Raw genomic sequence first — 18,227 nt, forward strand, 5'->3', positions numbered from 1 at the left:
TTAGTGCATAAGAAAAGAGACAAAAAGCGAGAGAGACAGAATATTTTTGTAAAAGAATATTGAGCGCAGAAATGAGAAATGTGAGGAATGATTTGAGATTTAAGGGCACAAATGACTCATTTAAAGAAATTACTAAACAATTGATGTTTTGTTTCAGAACTCTTCACGTGAAATAAAACTTCGCTTCTAAATTTGACTGATTTAAAACATTTCAGACCAACATGCAGGTTTAAAAAAAAGAAGAAAAAAAAAAAACATTGCTTCTGTATTGTGTGAATCCTTTACTTTTTAATATAAACTAATTATATATTTCTGTTTTACTATGCTTGGACGCGAGTGCGTTTCACTCAAAATACAATGCTTTTTATTTTTTTTTATATTAGCAAATATTCAAGAGCGAAACATTCTTGAACGTCTCGTCGTATACTTCTTAAAAGAGAAACAAAATAAATTAAATCGGTTTCTTTTTGTACATACTTACACGATATGAATTTATGGATTGTTTTTTTCGCTTCAGTCAGAAGCGCGATTGGTACGGAAAAATAAACGCAGTTAAAAAAGGCAGCAGCTGTTGTATATTAGCGCACGGATTTGACAGATTGTTCAGGAAATAAACGTCAAAAAAAAAAAAAATTAAACGCTTACAAAACAACACAAAAAAAAACAAGCCGGCGTGAAACAAACGTGTCGTACCTCGTCGGGGAAAAAAGCTGAAGCACCCTCCCCCCATCGCATCGAAACACAGCTCGCTCTTTGTGATTGGTTGATATCGCTTAGTTTTTTTGTGTAAAATATCCTTTAAAAATAAAAACAAAAAAAATAGCCTAAACTGTTCTGAGGACGTGTTAGAAAACAAAACAAAACAAGCGACGTCAGCAAATACTTGAAACAAGCTTAAAAAATAGTTTTTAAGTGAGACACACGCAGTTTAAAAGCCAGAATCTTTGCCAACAATTGTCGCTCTCGTCCGCCAAACCCGGACGCACGTTTTTTTTCGGTAAACAGTCGACGGGAGAACTTCCTTGATCTGGATCGGGGGGTGTGGGGGGGGGGGGGGGGAAGGTTGTGTGGGGGGGTTGGCTGAGTGCAAATCTCGCGAATAAAAACCACAGCCTGAACCCTAAAAACCTAAAGATCTTGGGAGACGGTGGGAAGCGGCACGTCAAAAAAAAAAACGCCGCTAACTTCTCGTGCCTCGGGACTCCGGCTTTATTCTTTTTCAGTCTCGTGAGCCGCTCCCTTAAATAGTCCTTCATCCCCCCCCCCCCACCCCCCCACCCCCACACACCTCCGTGTCCTCCACTGGGGGTGGGGGGGGGGGATGAAGTGCTACATGTTGTAGGCCACGTAGATGGGGTCCAGCTGGTCGGCCAGGAAGCCGTCGCGCAGGTGCATGCGCTGCTTCTCGCCGCGGGAGTTGATGGGGATGACGCCGATGTCGACCACCACCACCACGCCCACGATGAGGTAGTGCTCCTCCAGGACCACGTTGGTGACCAGGGGGACCAGGTCCAGGGCCTCGTGCTCCGAGCCGTCCAGCTCCACCACCACCACCAGCAGGTTGGTCCACGTGAACACGGCGCTGGAGCGGCGACAAACACGACTCAGTTTCATTTCTTATTCATTTAAAATCAAGTAATACATTCTGATGTACGATCACACAGTTAAATTAAATATCGTTAAAGAGCTTATGTAAAACCCTTTCTACGCATTTTAAGACCTCTTCAAGTTCCAACCGGTCTATGAAAAAAAATAATATTCATAGAACGCAATAAAAATGTCGTAGCATATGTTTTACTTCAGTAGGCCGTAAAATGAATCATAACGAAATGTAATTCATGTAGTTTACCTGAAGAATATCCCAAAATCTGAATACTTACTCCAACACGGAGTTACTGAATGGTTCTGGGGAAGTAACCTGTATTTAAAATGATGTTTTCTTGCGGCGACGTTGGCTTCTTAGAAATAGTCATAAATTGTACAATTCCGTTTGGAGTGAAATGTTGCACTCTTTAAGTTTGATCACTTTATGGTGACACAAAGATATTTGATGTTTGTACCTCACTATACACAGAAAGGCAAACCGAGGACGATCCACCTGTTTCTATGTCTTATTGAGATCTCGGTGTAGTGTTGCGTTGTCATGACGTCATTGTGCGTCGCTCCTCACCACTCGGTGATGCTCTTGTGCGTCCTGATGACGGAGGTCTCGATGTCGATGGGGTGGTAACGCATCCCTCTCAGCTCCATGGCTTCCTCCAGAGCACCGACCACGTACAGGGCGTCGTGACGCTCTGCACACACACACACACACACACACACACACACACACACACACACACACACACACACATTATTCACATTATGTTGCCCCCTGGTGGTCAGTAGAGAGAATGCAGCTTTAACACGCAAAGCATATATTTCTATACAGCCAGAGGGGTCGCCCCCCTGGTGGTCAGTAGAAATAATGCAGCTTTAAGACACTTCCACATTGTCAGGAAATACAAAAGTAACACATGTCGGTAGGACTTAAAGTAAAAAAGCATATTTTTGTACTTACTCTTAAATGTATAATATCAGTTCATCTAGCGAGCGAATTAAACCAAACTGTCTTGTCTGCCTGCTAGCTGGTAGCTAGCTAGATTGCTGCAAACTATCTATCAACAGACTGGTGGTTCTTGATTTAATGTATTATTAATATATCATGGCTGTAAACTGTCTACAAATCCTGGTTGAAGGTTAAATAATAATCAAAGTAAAAAGTAGATCCAGCACCAGCGAGTCAGAAAGTCCCGAGGCCGTTTAATCCTCCTCTCTGTTCTACGGGGGAAACGTTTTTCAAAAAGGTCAGAGGTCACACGGTTCCGGCCCGCTCACCTCCGCTGGCGTCGGTGAGCTCGGTCCTGCGGAGGAAGCCCAGGTAGCCGGTCCGAGCCCAGACGGTCTGCGTGTCTCCGAAGCTGAGCCTGGAGTTGAAGTGGTCCGACTGCAGCGCCTCGTCCCCGTAGACGGTGAAGTAACCGCTGGCGTTGTGGCCGCTGTGGACCCAGACCTGAACCAGGGGAACCAGGGGAACATCAATGAATGCATCGCTTATGTTTCCACTTCGGCATGAGCATGACGCTTGGAAAACAGGCTTCATACCTCAGACTACTTTTATTATGAATGTATACTTTTACCTTCTAAAATAGCAATACATTTATTTATTTTCATATGGAAAAACTAATTGGCTCCTTTTCGCTTCTCAGAAAGTTGTTTCACACCAATTCTTTGCACAGATTTCCGTGCGAAAAATTGCCACCAATATCCATATTGGTGGGTTCTTATAAAAAGCTTGCGCAACACCTGGGGGGGGGGGGGGGGGGAATATGCGTTCAACCAATAAAATCCTTTGTTCCAAAATATTATTACCTTCATTCATTGTGTGCAACAAAAAAAAACACAACTACGTTTGCGTAGTTGTGTTTGAGCTCGATTTAAGAGGAAAGGGCCTTTGGGCCTCGTTGCCGTGGGCGACCGGTGTTCATAGTCGAGTTTAGTCGTCTGTTTTAAAACGGCCGCTGGACGTAAGCTGGTCGTAGAATTTAACACAACAGACGCCGAACGGAGGCAACGTCGGCGGCAACAACGTCGGCGGCAACAACGTCGGCGGCAACAACGTCGGCGGCAACAACGTCGGCGGCAACAACGTCGGCGGCAACAACGTCGCCGGCAACAACGTCGCCGGCAACAACGTCGCCGGCAACAACGTCGCCGGCAACAACGTCGCCGGCAATGTCGGCAACGCCGCTCGGACTGAAACGCAACCCCAGAGTCCGCTCGTTGCCACGATCCTCGTGGGAAAAGAGATTAGCAGACAAACCTCGCCCAGGTGGGACTCCCCCATTGGTCCCTTGGTCTCCGGGTTGGCGATGATGATTCGGACCCCCGGCAGGATCTGTTCGGGAACCGGACGTCGGCATTTTAAGTGAAGGAGCAAACACAAACAAACAAAACAAACAAAAATCACCACCTCACCTTTCCAGACTCCATCAGAGGCAGGCTGTGTGGCGACCCCCGCTCCACCAGTCTGACCCTGGAGAGGAAAACACAAACTATCTGTTCACCAAGCGACATGAACACACGGAAATATGGGATTTAGAGAGAACGTTTCATATTTCACGTGCAGTTTGACGGCTTGTTGAACCAGGAACAATCCTTAAAAACAATATGAATTGGTCCGTCGCACAAAAGGACGTTGGGCAAAATCAATAATGATACTTTTTTTATCCCGGCTACTAAGAACAGATAAGAACACCTAAATCAGGTGTGATTCCGGAGCACCGTGCACACTGAGGCTGGTTTTCATATACGACTCCTCTGGGGAGAAGCACAGCGGAGCGGCCGCAGTAACGAAGCAGAAGCTCCGGGGAACTTTAAAAAAAAAAAAATGTTTTTAATAACGGCCCCCTGACATTTTCACATTTTCGGCTGAGGTTGTTCCTTTACTCCCACGGGACCACCGGGAGAGATATTTGAATACGCTTTTCCAGTCTCGCTGGTCGCCTGTTTCTGTTGCCTGGAAACTGGAAACCGACAAGTTCACCGCCTTAAAAAAAAAGAAAGAAATGAAATCTGACACTAATGTTGAATCCCTCGCGGCGATTTTCATGAAAACCTCCGGGTGGTTCATGGGGTCACATTTCCTCTCCCTGAAAGCCCAAACTTGCTGTTTCTGGTCATGAAGTGTGACTCAGACTGGGTGTACTGGGTGTGATGGGTGTACTGGGTTTGATGGGTGTGATGGGTGTACTGGGTTTGATGGGTGTACTGGGTGTGATGGGTGTGATGGGTGTGATGGGTGTACTGGGTGTGATGGGTGTGATGGGTGTTCTTCCTCAGACCGAAAGTGTTTCAGGGAGGGAAATCGTCACATTGATATTGAAGAAACTTTCTAGGTTCTCGTTAATTTAAACTTTTCCCCGTCAGTCGGGGGAGCACGAAGGACGACGCTCGACTTCACGGAGCCCTTTTTAAAATATATTTTGGGAGTGTTTGCCACAAATTCCGACATAAAGCTCTCCGCTGTCACAGTGAAGCGGCCCAGACGAGGCCTCCAGGACCTCAACTCCAAATGTTGCGGGGAAGCAGAATATATTTAAACAACAACAAATAAAATACAAGAATGTGTATTTATATATACACATACATATATATATGTATTTATATATACACATACATATATATATATATATGTGTATTGATATATATATATATATATATATGTGTATATATTCATACACTGAATTTTCATGTTATTTATTGGCATGAAAGTTGCAAGAATGATATTGCCAAAGCATACAAATATTTACCATATATTCCATATTACACTAAATATGACTATAAATATGAACAGTAATGGCAAAGCCTGAGCAATACAATTATATTTATATATATATATTTATATATATATATATATATACATATAAAGATATATATTAAAAAAAAATATATATATAGATTAAAAAATATATATAAATATATATATATATATACAATAAATATATATATTTATAAAAAATATATACATATATATTAAATATATATATATATATATATATATATATATATATTGCTGTATTGGTCTTCATTCACCACCGTGAAGTTTCCCAGTTCGTTGTTGAACTCACCTGTCGTGCCGCAGTGCCCTCATATCAACGTACACAGTGGTGGGGTCGGGTCCTGAGGTGCCCTGAGGAACACCAACAACAACAACACCGGGGTCACACAGTGTCCTGTAATACAACCACTACCGTTGTACAACTGCACAACAAGAAAAGAACCACCACCACTACTAGTACCACTACTGCTAGTACTACTACCACTACTACTAGTACTACTACTGCTACTACTACTAGTACTACTGCTGCTGCTCGTGCAAAGAGAAGAGCTCTAGGATTGAAAACGAGGACGGGAACCCACAAAAAGTCTACGTCACATTTGACAGAATGGTGGGAAGAACAATGTGAGAGCGGAGGGGTGACAGAGTTAACGTGGCCCAACAATTAAAAAATAAAAATAAATAAAATCAGACATGCAAACAAAAAAAGGAAGAGGAGGGGAACAGAAAGATGGAAGAAAGGGGTGATGATGATGATGATGATGATGATGATGATGATGATGATGATGATGATGATGATGATGTAGCGGAGTGATTACATTCTACGTAAGAAATACTCACAATAATCTTTTAAATATGATTGGACTTATAGGTTTGGTCAATGTTTATTGTGGATGCAAAAAGAAAGATAAAGACCCTCGTTCCTCCACCATCACCACCAGAGCCCACCACAGCGGCATGCTGGGAGTCAGAAGCCCACACGCCCACGGCACAAAATGGCAGACGGCATCATCTTCTGGAAACAGATTCTCTCACTTTGAAACAAAAAAATATATGTATTTCCTGTTTGGAAAAATACGCTCAACGGGCGGAGAGAAGGGGTTTATAAAATGTTCCAGCTCGTGTATTTATTTATGTATTTATTGGTCATAAATCTGCGTCACAGAGCGACGCGTGGAAGGAGTCGGCTCAGATCGAAAGCCAGCGGCCGAGTGGTGTGGAGGTGGTGGAGGCGGGGCGGGGGGGGCTGATGGTGGTTCCCTACCTGGTCGGCAAGCTTTCCCAGCCTGTGAGGCTACAGCAGCAGAGAGGGGTGGAGGAGGAGGAGGAGGAGGAGGAGGAAGGGCGGAGACATAACCAAGTATGAGATATGTGGGCGGGGTTATGATTAAAACAAGGAAGGAGGATGGAAGGAAGAAAAAAACGTCAAAATGGAAAACTCAAAAGACAAAACAAGCAGTCAGCTCTGAAATAATCGTTCAGCCAAATGTTAGTTGAGTCATTCAAAGCTGCGAGAAACCGACTAGTTATTTATATTCAGCACACTGTAATATTAGTTGGTTTGTTGTAATAGTGCATATTAGAAATCACTGTTCTATATAACATTGCACTGCTGAAGGAGATGGGAAAAATAGAAAAGAATGCATTCATAAAAGGCTTGAATTCCCATTATATCTTATATCTTATAGCCTTTTATCATCAAAAATAAAAAAATAATATTTCCTTTTTACACATTCAGAGCGGATTATAAACGATGTGAACTCTCAGTGCCATGCAGCCGCGATGGGCTTCACCTGCAAAAAAACTCCCCCTAAAATAAAAATGTTGTTCATGTTTCCCTCAAATAAAATTAATTAATTTTATTTTTACTCAGGCTGTTCATCGGACCCTGGATGTCTTTTACCTTGTAGACGAGACGATGCACCCGACAACAACACAAAACCACTAAAAAGCTGGACATTTACAAGCTTATCTACAGTTCAGAGGAGTTTATTTTGTCTTCATGTAAATATTCTGCCATGCTTTTAACTGTTCAGCAAAATACTTAATATCTTCTATTAAAGAGCTCGGCTTCAGCTAAAGTGGTTCAACCCGGAATGAGCAACAGGCACGATCTCAAGACCAAACCCCCGAGTCTGTGGAGGCGTGACTGACCTGCAGGCAGATCGCCAGGTTGACCCGGCAGCCGAAGGAGGTGCTGACGGCCCGCGGGTGGAGGCCCAGGTCCTTGAAGAGTTTGGAGAAGGACTGCGTCAGGGCTGTCCTGGGTCGCTCCTCCGCTACGACCACACAGGTCCTCACGCGAGACAAGTCCAACCCTCGAGCCTGGAGAAGGGGCGTGGGGGGCGGGGTGGTGGTGGTGGTGGTGGTGGTGGGGACGGGGACGCAGAATAAAAAGTTCTGTAGATTCTTGAAAAATGTCGAGCGCGCACAGCGTGCGAAAATCCCATATTTACCTTCAGGGAGTCGGTCTGCAGGCCGAGGCCCTTGGTGCAGAGCTCCATGACGCTGTAGGAGCAGAACGTGTCGCGGACTTTGTACTGACTGACGGCCGACAGCCAGAGAGACGGGTTCACCTCCAGCTCGGACGGAGGGATCAGGATGGACTGGTGACCTGAGTACACACTGCGGAGAGGAACCAAGACGGGGGGGGGGGGGGGGGGGGTGTCTCAGCTGAAGGAGGTTCTGGTGAACCTGCATGATGTCGTCTGGTTTCACCAGAATCTGTCCCGGTGGCTCCGATGAGGAGCTTTAAGAATGAGTCTTATAGAAACTCTCTGATGGTCTCGTTTACTAATGGAGGTCTATAGAGGACCAGGACTAAACTGAGGTCATACAGAGGACCAGGACTAAACTGAGGTCATATAGAGGACCAGGACTAAACTGAGGTCATACAGAGGACCAGGACTAAACTGAGGTCATATAGAGGACCAGGACTAAACTGAGGTCATACAGAGGACCAGGACTAAACTGAGGTCATATAGAGGACCAGGACTAAACTGAGGTCATACAGAGGACCAGGACTAAACTGAGGTCATATAGAGGACCAGGACTAAACTGAGGTCATATAGAGGACCAGGACTAAACTGAGGTCATACAGAGGACCAGGACTAAATTGAGGTCATATAGAGGACCAGGACTAAACTGAGGTCATACAGAGGACCAGGACTAAACTGAGGTCATATAGAGGACCAGGACTAAACTGAGGTCATATAGAGGACCAGGACTAAACTGAGGTCATATAGAGGACCAGGACTAAACTGAGGTCATACAGAGGACCAGGACTAAACTGAGGTCATATAGAGGACCAGGACTAAACTGAGGTCATATAGAGGACCAGGACTAAACTGAGGTCATATAGAGGACCAGGACTAAACTGAGGTCATACAGAGGACCAGGACTAAACTGAGGTCATATAGAGGACCAGGACTAAACTGAGGTCATATAGAGGACCAGGACTAAACTGAGGTCATATAGAGGACCAGGACTAAACTGAGGTCATACAGAGGACCAGGACTAAACTGAGGTCATATAGAGGACCAGGACTAAACTGAGGTCATATAGAGCAGTGTTTTTCACTGCTGGTTTTGGTTGAAAAACAGATGTGCCGTGAAAAATAAACATTTTTTACATACTGTCACTTCATTCGTGGAAACAAAAAGCCAACTTGTGTGTTTGTGTGTGTGTATGTCGTCGCGCTGTTGGTGGTGTAATGTTTCGGACGTTATTGCACTGATGACACAGATCAGCAACTCGAACGTCAACAACAACGGTCCCGTCAACCACACTTAACTCCCCTTTTCCGACCGGTTAATCCCGCCTCCCCTCTACTCCTCCAATCACAGGCACGCCCCCTCGACCAGCAGGCACGGTGCCACACTGTGATTGACAGCCACGTCACAGGGTCGCTACAGTGGTATGAAGGCTCAATACTCCCCTCTGCCTGTGGGTACGCAGCGTAATTAATAGGCAGATTTGCTGAGGTGACAATTTAAAAAAGTGAGATTAAGAGATAGGTACAGTACACGCATAAAAGTCTAATGGAGAAATTTTTGAAAAGAAAACTAGGTCCTGATCAAGATCCCCCCACACTTGATCCAGATGATGAGCCCAGTACAAGTGGGTGTCAAAAGAAGGCTAAAACGGTGAGCTCAAGACAGTGATGAGTATCTGTCATTTGGATTTTCCTTCACTGGGGTTCCCGCCGCACGAGTCCGTTGTGCGTTGTGTGGGGAAAAGCTAGCTAACAGTGCCATGGTCCCTGGCAAGCTTAAACGCCACTAAAACTAAACACCCTGCGCTCCAAGACAAGGATCCAAACTATTTTGTTCGTTTGCGTGACAACACTATGAAACAGGCATAAAATGATCTGTACCTGGGCATAAAGCCTGTGCCATCTTGGCATTAGGATGATGTTAAGTTTAATAAAACACAACAAATAGAACACGCGTTTCCCTGATTTCTTAGAGTATATTATGCTCATGCTGAAACTATATTTGGGTTTGATTTGCATATCATTTCCTGTTGTTGGTGTGCCGTGAGATTTTTTCTGTGTCTTAAGTGTGCCTTGACGCATAAAAGGTTGAAAAACACTGATATAGAGGACCAGGACTAAACTGAGAACCCTCAAAGTTCCCCACAGTCACTTTTAAGTTACAGTCAAGAGTCACAGGTGTTTGTCTGACCTGCAAAGGCACCAGAGGACGAAGCCCAGGCCGCAGTACGGGTCGAGGCAGATGGCGACCTCTCTGGACGGGTACAGCTCGCACTGCAGCTTGATGGAGCGGCAGAAGGCACTGGTGGCTGTGTGGGACATCTGGCCAGGAGACACGGACACATTGAACATTATAAAGAAAGAAATAGGCTGTTTCCTCCCGTCCCGCTCGTCCTCTTTGCTGACTGCTGGGTGTTTGTCAGAGGGGAAGAAGAGTGTAGCCGAGGGAGGCGTTTGAACATGTGTTTAAATCGGCTTTTAGGCCGTGATGATAGTTATGTTTTGGTTGTTTTGTAATCTTTCTTTTTTTATATTGCTAATGCTTCTATTGTTTTGTTTCTACCATGTAAAGTGACTTTGAGGGACTCTTAAAGCACTATACAAATACAATGTATTATTATTATTTAATAGCTAGACTGGAGATATATATATATATATATATATATATATATATATATATATATATATATACACACACACACACACACTATATATATTTACAATTATATTTACAAATAGGAAAACGTCCATTTTAAAGATCCATAATCACACTTTTGCTCGTCAAAACTCAAGTTAACTGTTTTAGCATTTGGTTATCTTTTAGGATATCCACAAAGAAAAACATTGCATTAGTCGTCCACTGCTTATACAAAGTCTATGTTTTAACTTCATGGGGGTTATTAGTCTTTTTCCCTCTGACGAACAGATATTCATGTTTTCCCTCACGTGTAAAAACATTAATATTCCAAAATGTGCCGCCTCTCGTCTGCTGGAAGAGATTTCCTCTGCAATGATCATCAATCTTTCGATCTGTCATGTAAACTGCTTCCCGAAGGTCGCTCAAGGTGAGACGTTGTAATAACTGAGGAAGTGGGACAGAGCTGGTCTCGTTTGTTAAATCTGGGCTTCGGGATTATTTCTGAGTGGTTTAAAATGTCAGCTCTCTTGTAAAAACATCAGAATTTTCTCAACCTTTAGCTGCCGCGGTTTAAGAAATGAAATAGCCGACCTCGAGAGCGTTGGCATTTCCTTTTGATTATATCTTTAAAACAAGCCGACGAAATAATACCACAATTATTTTTAAAAGACGAATCTTCTCTCTTCTGTGAGCAGAGAAACAAAAAGGTTTCATGGAGTAGAGACCAAACAAGAGGATGCACGCACACACACACACACACACACACACACACACACACACACACACACACACCCTAATAACCGTATTAAAGCGTAGATTTTGACCTTCAATCAGTCTCAAGTCATCAAATGTCAAAACACTAATGGAGTGATGTTGTCTTTTTTGCTTATTGCAAAAAGCCTTTTCATAGTGTCAAAATTAAATACTGAATGGAAAATAAAATGAACCGTCATGTTGTTAGTGTGCTAATGTTCGCATATTAATATGTTAGCATTGCTGTGTCGGCGTTCTCTTCTACCGGTTTCTGTTAACATCCAAAACGTCAAACAAAAGAGAGTTTTATTGGTTTAATTATTAGCGGCATCCCAATGAATTTTGACCTTGAATTGAGGTTTCAAGTATGTGTGTGTGTGTGTGTGTGTGTGTGTTTGTGTGTGTGTGTGTGTGTGTGTGTGTGTGTGTTACCTTGACTCCAGCGAGCATGCCGGTGGTGGAGACACTGAAGTCCAGGTAGGCCAGGGTGTCGGGGTTGGACGGTTTATACAGCAGAGGAGGTTTCTTCTTTGGCAAATCATCTAAAGAAAAATCAGCTCAACATTCAGTACACAAACATTTCCATTCTCTTAGGATTATTATTAATCTTTTTTTATAACTTCCTAATGAAAAATAAAATGTCTCTTATGTTTGTCTTTATTTATTTTTTCTTGTTCCCCATTTGCCAACGTTTTTTAAGTATAATGTATCAGGAACGTATGCTTCTGTGTGTGTGTGTGTGTGTGTGTGTGTGTGTGTGTGTGTGTGTGTGTGTGTGTGTGTGTGTGTGTGTGTGTACCTGTGTCCAGGACGGGGGGCCAGGTCCGGACGTCCACGGCGGCCGAGGCCTCCTTGGACTTCAGCAGTTTAAAGATGAGCTGCGTCGTCATGACGCACACCGACCGGCTCACCTGAGGGACAGAGAAGTGCCGCATCACTTCCTGCCTCATTCATATATATATATATATATATATATATATATATATATATATGACTTCTCATATATATATGAGAATTCTCCACGAGGCACAATCTTCTTCTGCCTTGTGATACTGACGTGTGTCCCAAATATTCATCGTTTAGGACTTAAATGTGTCAGAGAAAAAGTTGAATTATAAGTTCCAGAAATAAATGAAAAAAAAATGTGGTGGAAAGTGTGTTAAATAGTTTTGTTTCTTAATTATTTTCCAGCGTTTCCAATTTTTTTTAACGCTCAAGAAGAAATCAGTTTCTGAATCTCACACATTTATTATATTATTATTATTATAGACAGACTCTGTCTGCGAGTTTTTACCTCCACGATCATCTTGACGGTCGGCAGCGTGGTGGCGATGTTCTGCGGGTGAGGCGGCCGCACGGTGATCGGCACGCAGCCGGCGTAAAGGCAGCCGTAAAACGCCACGATGAGGTCGATGCCTGGAGGAGGAGAGAGGGAGAGGGAGGGGGAGGAGGAGGGAGAGGGAGGAGGAGAGAGGGAGAGGAGGAGGGGGAGGGAGGAGGAGAGAGGGAGAGGAGGAGGAGAGGAGGAGGGAGAGGGAGGAGGAGAGAGGGGGAGGAGGAGGAGATAGGGAGGCGGAGCGAGGGAGAGGGAGAGGGAGGAGGAGGGAGAGGAGGAGGGAGGGAGAGGAGGAGGGGGAGGGAGGAGGAGAGAGGGAGAGGAGGAGGGGGGAGGAGGAGAGAGGGGGAGGAGGAGGGAGAGGGAGGAGGAGAGAGGGAGAGGGAGAGGGAGAGGGAGGAGGGAGAGGAGGAGGGAGGGAGAGGAGGAGGGGGAGGGAGGAGGAGAGAGGGAGAGGAGGAGGGGAGGGAGGAGGGGAGGGAGGAGGAGGAAGGGGAGGGAGGAGGAGAGGAGGAGGGAGAGGGAGGAGGAGAGAGGGGGAGGAGGAGGAGAGAGGGAGGAGGAGAGGAGGGAGGAGGAGAGAGGGGGAGGAGGAGGGGGAGGGAGGAGGAGAGAGGGGGAGGAGGAAGGGGAGGGAGGAGGAGAGGAGGAGGGAGAGGGAGGAGGAGAGAGGGGGAGGAGGAGGAGAGAGGGAGGAGGAGAGGAGGGAGGAGGAGAGAGGGGGAGGAAGGGGAGGGAGGAGGAGAGGAGGAGGGAGAGGGAGGAGGAGAGGAGGAGGGAGAGGAGGAGGGGGGAGGAGATGGGAGATATTTTTGGAGACAGAGGCAAGGGAGAGGAATGGAAAAGTGGAGGACGAGGAGGAAGGGAGCGAGGAAAGAGCAAGGAGGAGAGAGAGGGAGGAAAGAGAAGGAGATGGAAAGGGAAGAGGAAGTAGGGAGGAGGAAAGTGGAAGTGGATGAAGAGGAAGATGATCGAAATAAGAGAGGATGAGAAAGAAGAAGAAAGGTGAGGGGGGGGAGAGAAAAGGGAGAGAGACCGACATGCACAGGAAAGGGGGAGGAGGAGGGGAGATAAGGGAAGGAGAGATGGAAGGATGGGAAAAGGAGAGAGACAGAAAGGACGATCAGGAAGAAGAGCAAAATGGAAGAGAGCCAGGAAAGATTAAGGTAAGGAGAGGACGATAAGAGAGGGAAAAAGGGAAGCAGAGGGTAAGGGACGAGGAAGTAGGAAGAGGATGAAGAGGAAGGAGATAGGGAAGATGATTGAAAAAGGAGAGGAAGAGAGAGGGGTAAGGAAAGAGAGCAGGGGGAAGTGGAATAGTGAGGTGAGATGAGAGGAGGAAGGAAAAGGGAGAGAGACAGAAATGCACAAGGTAAGGAGAGGACGATAGAGAGGGGAAAGGGAAGCAGAGGATACGGGAAGGAGGAAGTAGGAAGAGGATGGAGAGGATTGCGTCACGATAACTAAAGTTCAGTTGTGTTGCAGTTTAAGAGCTCAAAAAGAAGCTTTTATTTTGAAACTTGAGTTGGGGTTTTTTTTCTTCCAATTTGAGATTTTGGAAGTAACCCCTCCCCCCGCCCCAAAAAAACAAAGACGCCCAGGTGTTGTGTCTACCTGGAGGGTAGACCAGAGCCACGTGGTCTCCGTCCTGCAGGTGGCCTCGTTCAGCCAGCATGCCGGCGATCTTCTCTGCCCTCTTGTGCAGCTGAACACAAGTCAGAGAGCTGGCTATCGTACCCTAGACACACACACACACACACACACACACACACACACACACACACACACACACACACACACACACACACACACACACACACACACACACACACACACACACACACACACACACACAAAGATGATTGACACATTCAATCAGCAGGAAGCATCATAGGATGTCATGTCACATTATCCGCTGCAGCGTCTCGCTGCTGAACACTAAACATTATGCAAATTAACATAACCATCATATTATATTACTGTGTGTGTGCGTGTGTGTGTGTGTGTGTGTGTGCGTGTGTGTGTCTCACCCTTGAGTTGAGCAGTGTGTACAGGACGTGGTCCGGGGTGGTCTGGGCTCTCCACTGCAACACCTCAGACAGGAAGAGGAACTAAAAAAACAACACAAACAAATACAGGAACAGTGAGACCGAGAGACGACACACACACACACACACACACACACACACAACACACAATGTGATTTGCATTGTTCTTTCAAATATATAAAAAGTTTTGTGTATGGAAACAGAAGAATCACAGCTGAGATAACTCAAAATATTGTGTGTGCAGTAAAACACAGTTATAATGCCATAAATCATAAAAAGAGAAAAAAACATATTTGTTATTTTTTTATTTTATACCATTGTTGTCACGTCTGTTGCTCTCAGCTGATTCCATCATGGCTTCCCAGTGTTGTTGTTGTTTTTTTTACGGGGTTCTGTTTACTGCCAACGATTTATAAGATAAAATAACGTCTTTGATGAAATTTCACAATTTTAAGCTCGTGAAATTTGGCGGATTTTTCTGCGTTCGTCGCGCACGTTGTGTTCAAGGAGCGTCGGATTTTCATTTATAATGTCAGTTTTTATAGCTTCATGCTATAAGTTTAAATATAAAATAAATATGTGTGTATAATAAGGCTGCCAGTTTGTTTCTGGCCTTCATGAATGTTTCAAGATTTGCTGCCAAGCGGTGAATCGCAGGGAGCGTAACATGGTGTTATATTTCTGTTCTGCCAGAGAAAGTCAATTATATTTGTGTGTGTGTGTGTGCGTGCGCGTGTGTGTGTGTGTGTGTGTGTGCGTGATGAGGATTCAGCTGTCTAGAGTCTTAAGCCGTCCGACCTCAAACCAATCGGACCTCTGCTCTGCGACACGCCGCGTCCGACACGTCTGGGAGGAACTGCGGGCGCGCTTGATTTGTGCTGCAAATTTCCCCGACTGTTCCAAAGTGAATCTTGTGATGCAGGAGGAGCTCAAACGCTGCTGCAGCCAAAGGGGTTGAAATAAGCAAGTTTGATGCTTTTCATTTTCACATTCGTGCAGTTGCAGAACAAATGACGGGCGAAACCGATGGTTTCTGATTTAAGAGAAATATCAGGGGTTTGCTGCTTTGCTCGAGGGCCCCTCGGCAGTTAGTGAGACTCGAATTTAACCGCAATGCCATAAGCTTCTGAATTCAGTATTCAGATTATACCAACTGATCTATTTCATAGGTTGAGGATTTTATCTTTTCTTCTGCTGAAATCCAACATATATGGGTATTCACCACCACACCAGGGGGCGACTGCTCCGGTTGTATAGAAGTCTATGCTTTATGTGTTAAACCTGCATTCTCTCTACTGACCACCAGGGGGCGACTCCTCCGGTTGTATAGAAGTCTATGCTTTATGTGTTAAAGCTGCATTCTCTCTACTGACCACCAGGGGGTGACTCCTCCGGTTGTATAGAAGTCTATGAGAAAATGACTCTACTTCTCTCTTGATTTATTCCCTCAGTAAACATTGTAAACATGACTTTATGGTCTCAATCTCTAGTTTCAAGTCTTCTTCAACACAGCATGATGTTCATTTAGTAAATGATGCTCCATTTAGAGTCAAACAGACCATAAAGCGGGGTATGCTTTAGGGGCGGGGCTACAAGCTGATTGACAGGTCGACACCAGATGCCTCACACTCGATCTTGTAACGTGCTGATGGCGTAGAAAAGAGACAAGAGGCCAGTTGTGCTGTGATTGAACCGCCTCAGTCATCACGACTGTTGCACCCTTTTAATAAGCGGTGTGCATGACCTCCTGCTGAAAACATCACTCAGCTCCTCGTCGCTCCTTCAGTTTCCCGTTTCACTGCTTGAACTCGGCCGCTCCAGGCATCACAAATCTCTCGGCGGGTTTAAAACCATTTCAAACATCACTCGGCATCGACTCTGAGCCTTCACCAAACTTCTCATCACCGTTTCCCCTTTTCCAGTTTCCTCGAACAGCAACATCAACCGAGTTCATCCAAAATGCCCCGAAAGCCTCTCGAGACTGCTCACATTATGAGATAATAAAAAAAAAGATCTCCTTTTCTTGGAACGAATTCAGGCGTTAAGGGAAACGGAAATCTTGAATATAAAATATATTTTCAGTAATTGCTCAATATTTTAGATACAGTGTTTAATAAGACGATTGAGTATTGAAGTTCATCACTTTCTGACCCATTTATTAAAGACCTTACTTTGAACACATACACCTTCCCCAAAGGAAGCAGGGGATGGAATACGTTTGCAGTTTTCTGACATCAGTCTTAAATTAAAAACTCATCCTGGTGAACTGAGCTGCCCTTTTAAGGCGTATTTGAAGATATGATTTCCTGGTGTTTTTTTTAATAATGAATGCATTAAAAGTGATGCAATCGAACAAGGTTCTTATTGCTTTTGAAGAAGTGTCTTTTATTGTCATCTTCAGTTAATCAAGGTCCTCCAGTTGAAACTTGTTGAGTGTTGATACTTTACACACACGCCTGGAGACCTGTTCACATTTATATAATCCAGACGTTTATTAACCTGATTTCGGATTTTGCGCTTTCTTTAATTATTTTAAAATTTTACCGCACAGCAACCGGGGGTTGAATAAAGCTTTGTTATCCTCAGTCGAACTTTAAAACTGACATATTTGTGTGACTTCAGGCGATGTGTTTTGGAGTGTGTGTGGGAAACCGTTTAAAAAAATAAAATAAAAAAAAATAAAAATAAAAAAGGATCCGACCCGGTGTGTGTTGTGCGGTAGCGGAGACTGTGACCCCTGGTTCAACTGAGACGGAACCGACTGGGATGCAGATAAAGCCCCGTGTTATGTCTCTGAGCGAGGCCCGGCATGCACAGAGAGCCTCCGTCTGGAACCAACTAAATACATATTTAGATGTTGTGGATTAATGCACCTGCGACATCTAGGGTTCACCTAAAATGTAGGTTTTTTTTCTGTTGTTTTTGAAGAAATGTGACATTTCCAGAGCAGCCGTCATGTTTGAAAACCCAAAAGCAAAGTTGACTTCAATGCATCTGTTTTGATTTAAGAATTAAAGCCATTCATTATACTAGATTTCTAATCTGTATCCTTTGTATACTTTTACCGTTTACCACCTCTGCATTTATTCATGTATTACTTCTCACTATGCGTAAACATCCTCTGCATTTCTGTTTTTGTTTCTATAATTACTGCACCTGACAACCACAAATACATTATTAATTTTCCATTTTAATGATGTTATATTATTCTATCCCCGTATTTTAACTTCTGCTCTTTAAGCGGCTGCTTCTCTGTAACTGCTGTGCATGTGACAATGGAGCTGGAATAAGTTATTGATAACGATAACTCAACACGTCCCGCCGCTTCAAATTAAACTGGCTTTCACTGTGAAGCAGTCACAGGAAACACAATGAATTTGTCTCTTGAGTTTTGGCCATTTCATCGGCTTGAAATGCGATTAGAACCGGTACAAACACTGAATAAAAACACCTAAAATAGAGTCCAGGAAAGTCACTCTGACTGCAGATCAACTGGTCCCCGTGTGAGTGTTTTTCGAGCGAGGGAGATCCCGTTTCACTTCCATTTCACTCCCGTTTCACACGGGTTGATGAGGAGC

At 44.5% G+C, this 18,227-nt stretch overlaps 1 protein-coding gene across 6 annotated transcripts in view; it reads right to left on the reverse strand.

The window, feature by feature from the left end:
- Positions 1 to 1,291: 1,291 nt before the first annotated feature.
- LOC117746586 (disco-interacting protein 2 homolog C) overlaps positions 1,292 to 18,227 on the reverse strand; it is a 134,450-nt gene continuing 117,514 nt past the window's right edge. For 4 of the 6 annotated variants that reach the window (XM_034555821.1, XM_034555817.1, XM_034555816.1 and 1 more), the window contains 15 exons: positions 14,632 to 14,712; positions 14,216 to 14,339; positions 12,560 to 12,681; positions 12,065 to 12,176; positions 11,698 to 11,807; positions 10,066 to 10,196; positions 7,837 to 8,005; positions 7,535 to 7,705; positions 6,645 to 6,674; positions 5,670 to 5,731; positions 4,018 to 4,075; positions 3,863 to 3,937; positions 2,878 to 3,052; positions 2,171 to 2,294; positions 1,292 to 1,582 (listed from right to left, as the gene is read on the reverse strand). In XM_034555821.1, coding sequence (XP_034411712.1) covers positions 1,330 to 1,582; positions 2,171 to 2,294; positions 2,878 to 3,052; positions 3,863 to 3,937; positions 4,018 to 4,075; positions 5,670 to 5,731; positions 6,645 to 6,674; positions 7,535 to 7,705; positions 7,837 to 8,005; positions 10,066 to 10,196; positions 11,698 to 11,807; positions 12,065 to 12,176; positions 12,560 to 12,681; positions 14,216 to 14,339; positions 14,632 to 14,712 — 1,797 coding nt within the window. In that variant the 3' untranslated portion in view covers positions 1,292 to 1,329. The remainder of the gene's footprint in view (positions 1,583 to 2,170; positions 2,295 to 2,877; positions 3,053 to 3,862; positions 3,938 to 4,017; positions 4,076 to 5,669; positions 5,732 to 6,644; positions 6,675 to 7,534; positions 7,706 to 7,836; positions 8,006 to 10,065; positions 10,197 to 11,697; positions 11,808 to 12,064; positions 12,177 to 12,559; positions 12,682 to 14,215; positions 14,340 to 14,631; positions 14,713 to 18,227) is intronic. The other 2 variants (XM_034555819.1, XM_034555818.1) reach the window with 1 other exon arrangement.

The sequence above is a fragment of the Cyclopterus lumpus genome, chromosome 17 (genome assembly GCF_009769545.1).
Source record: "Cyclopterus lumpus isolate fCycLum1 chromosome 17, fCycLum1.pri, whole genome shotgun sequence".
Lineage (NCBI taxonomy): Eukaryota > Metazoa > Chordata > Actinopteri > Perciformes > Cyclopteridae > Cyclopterus > Cyclopterus lumpus.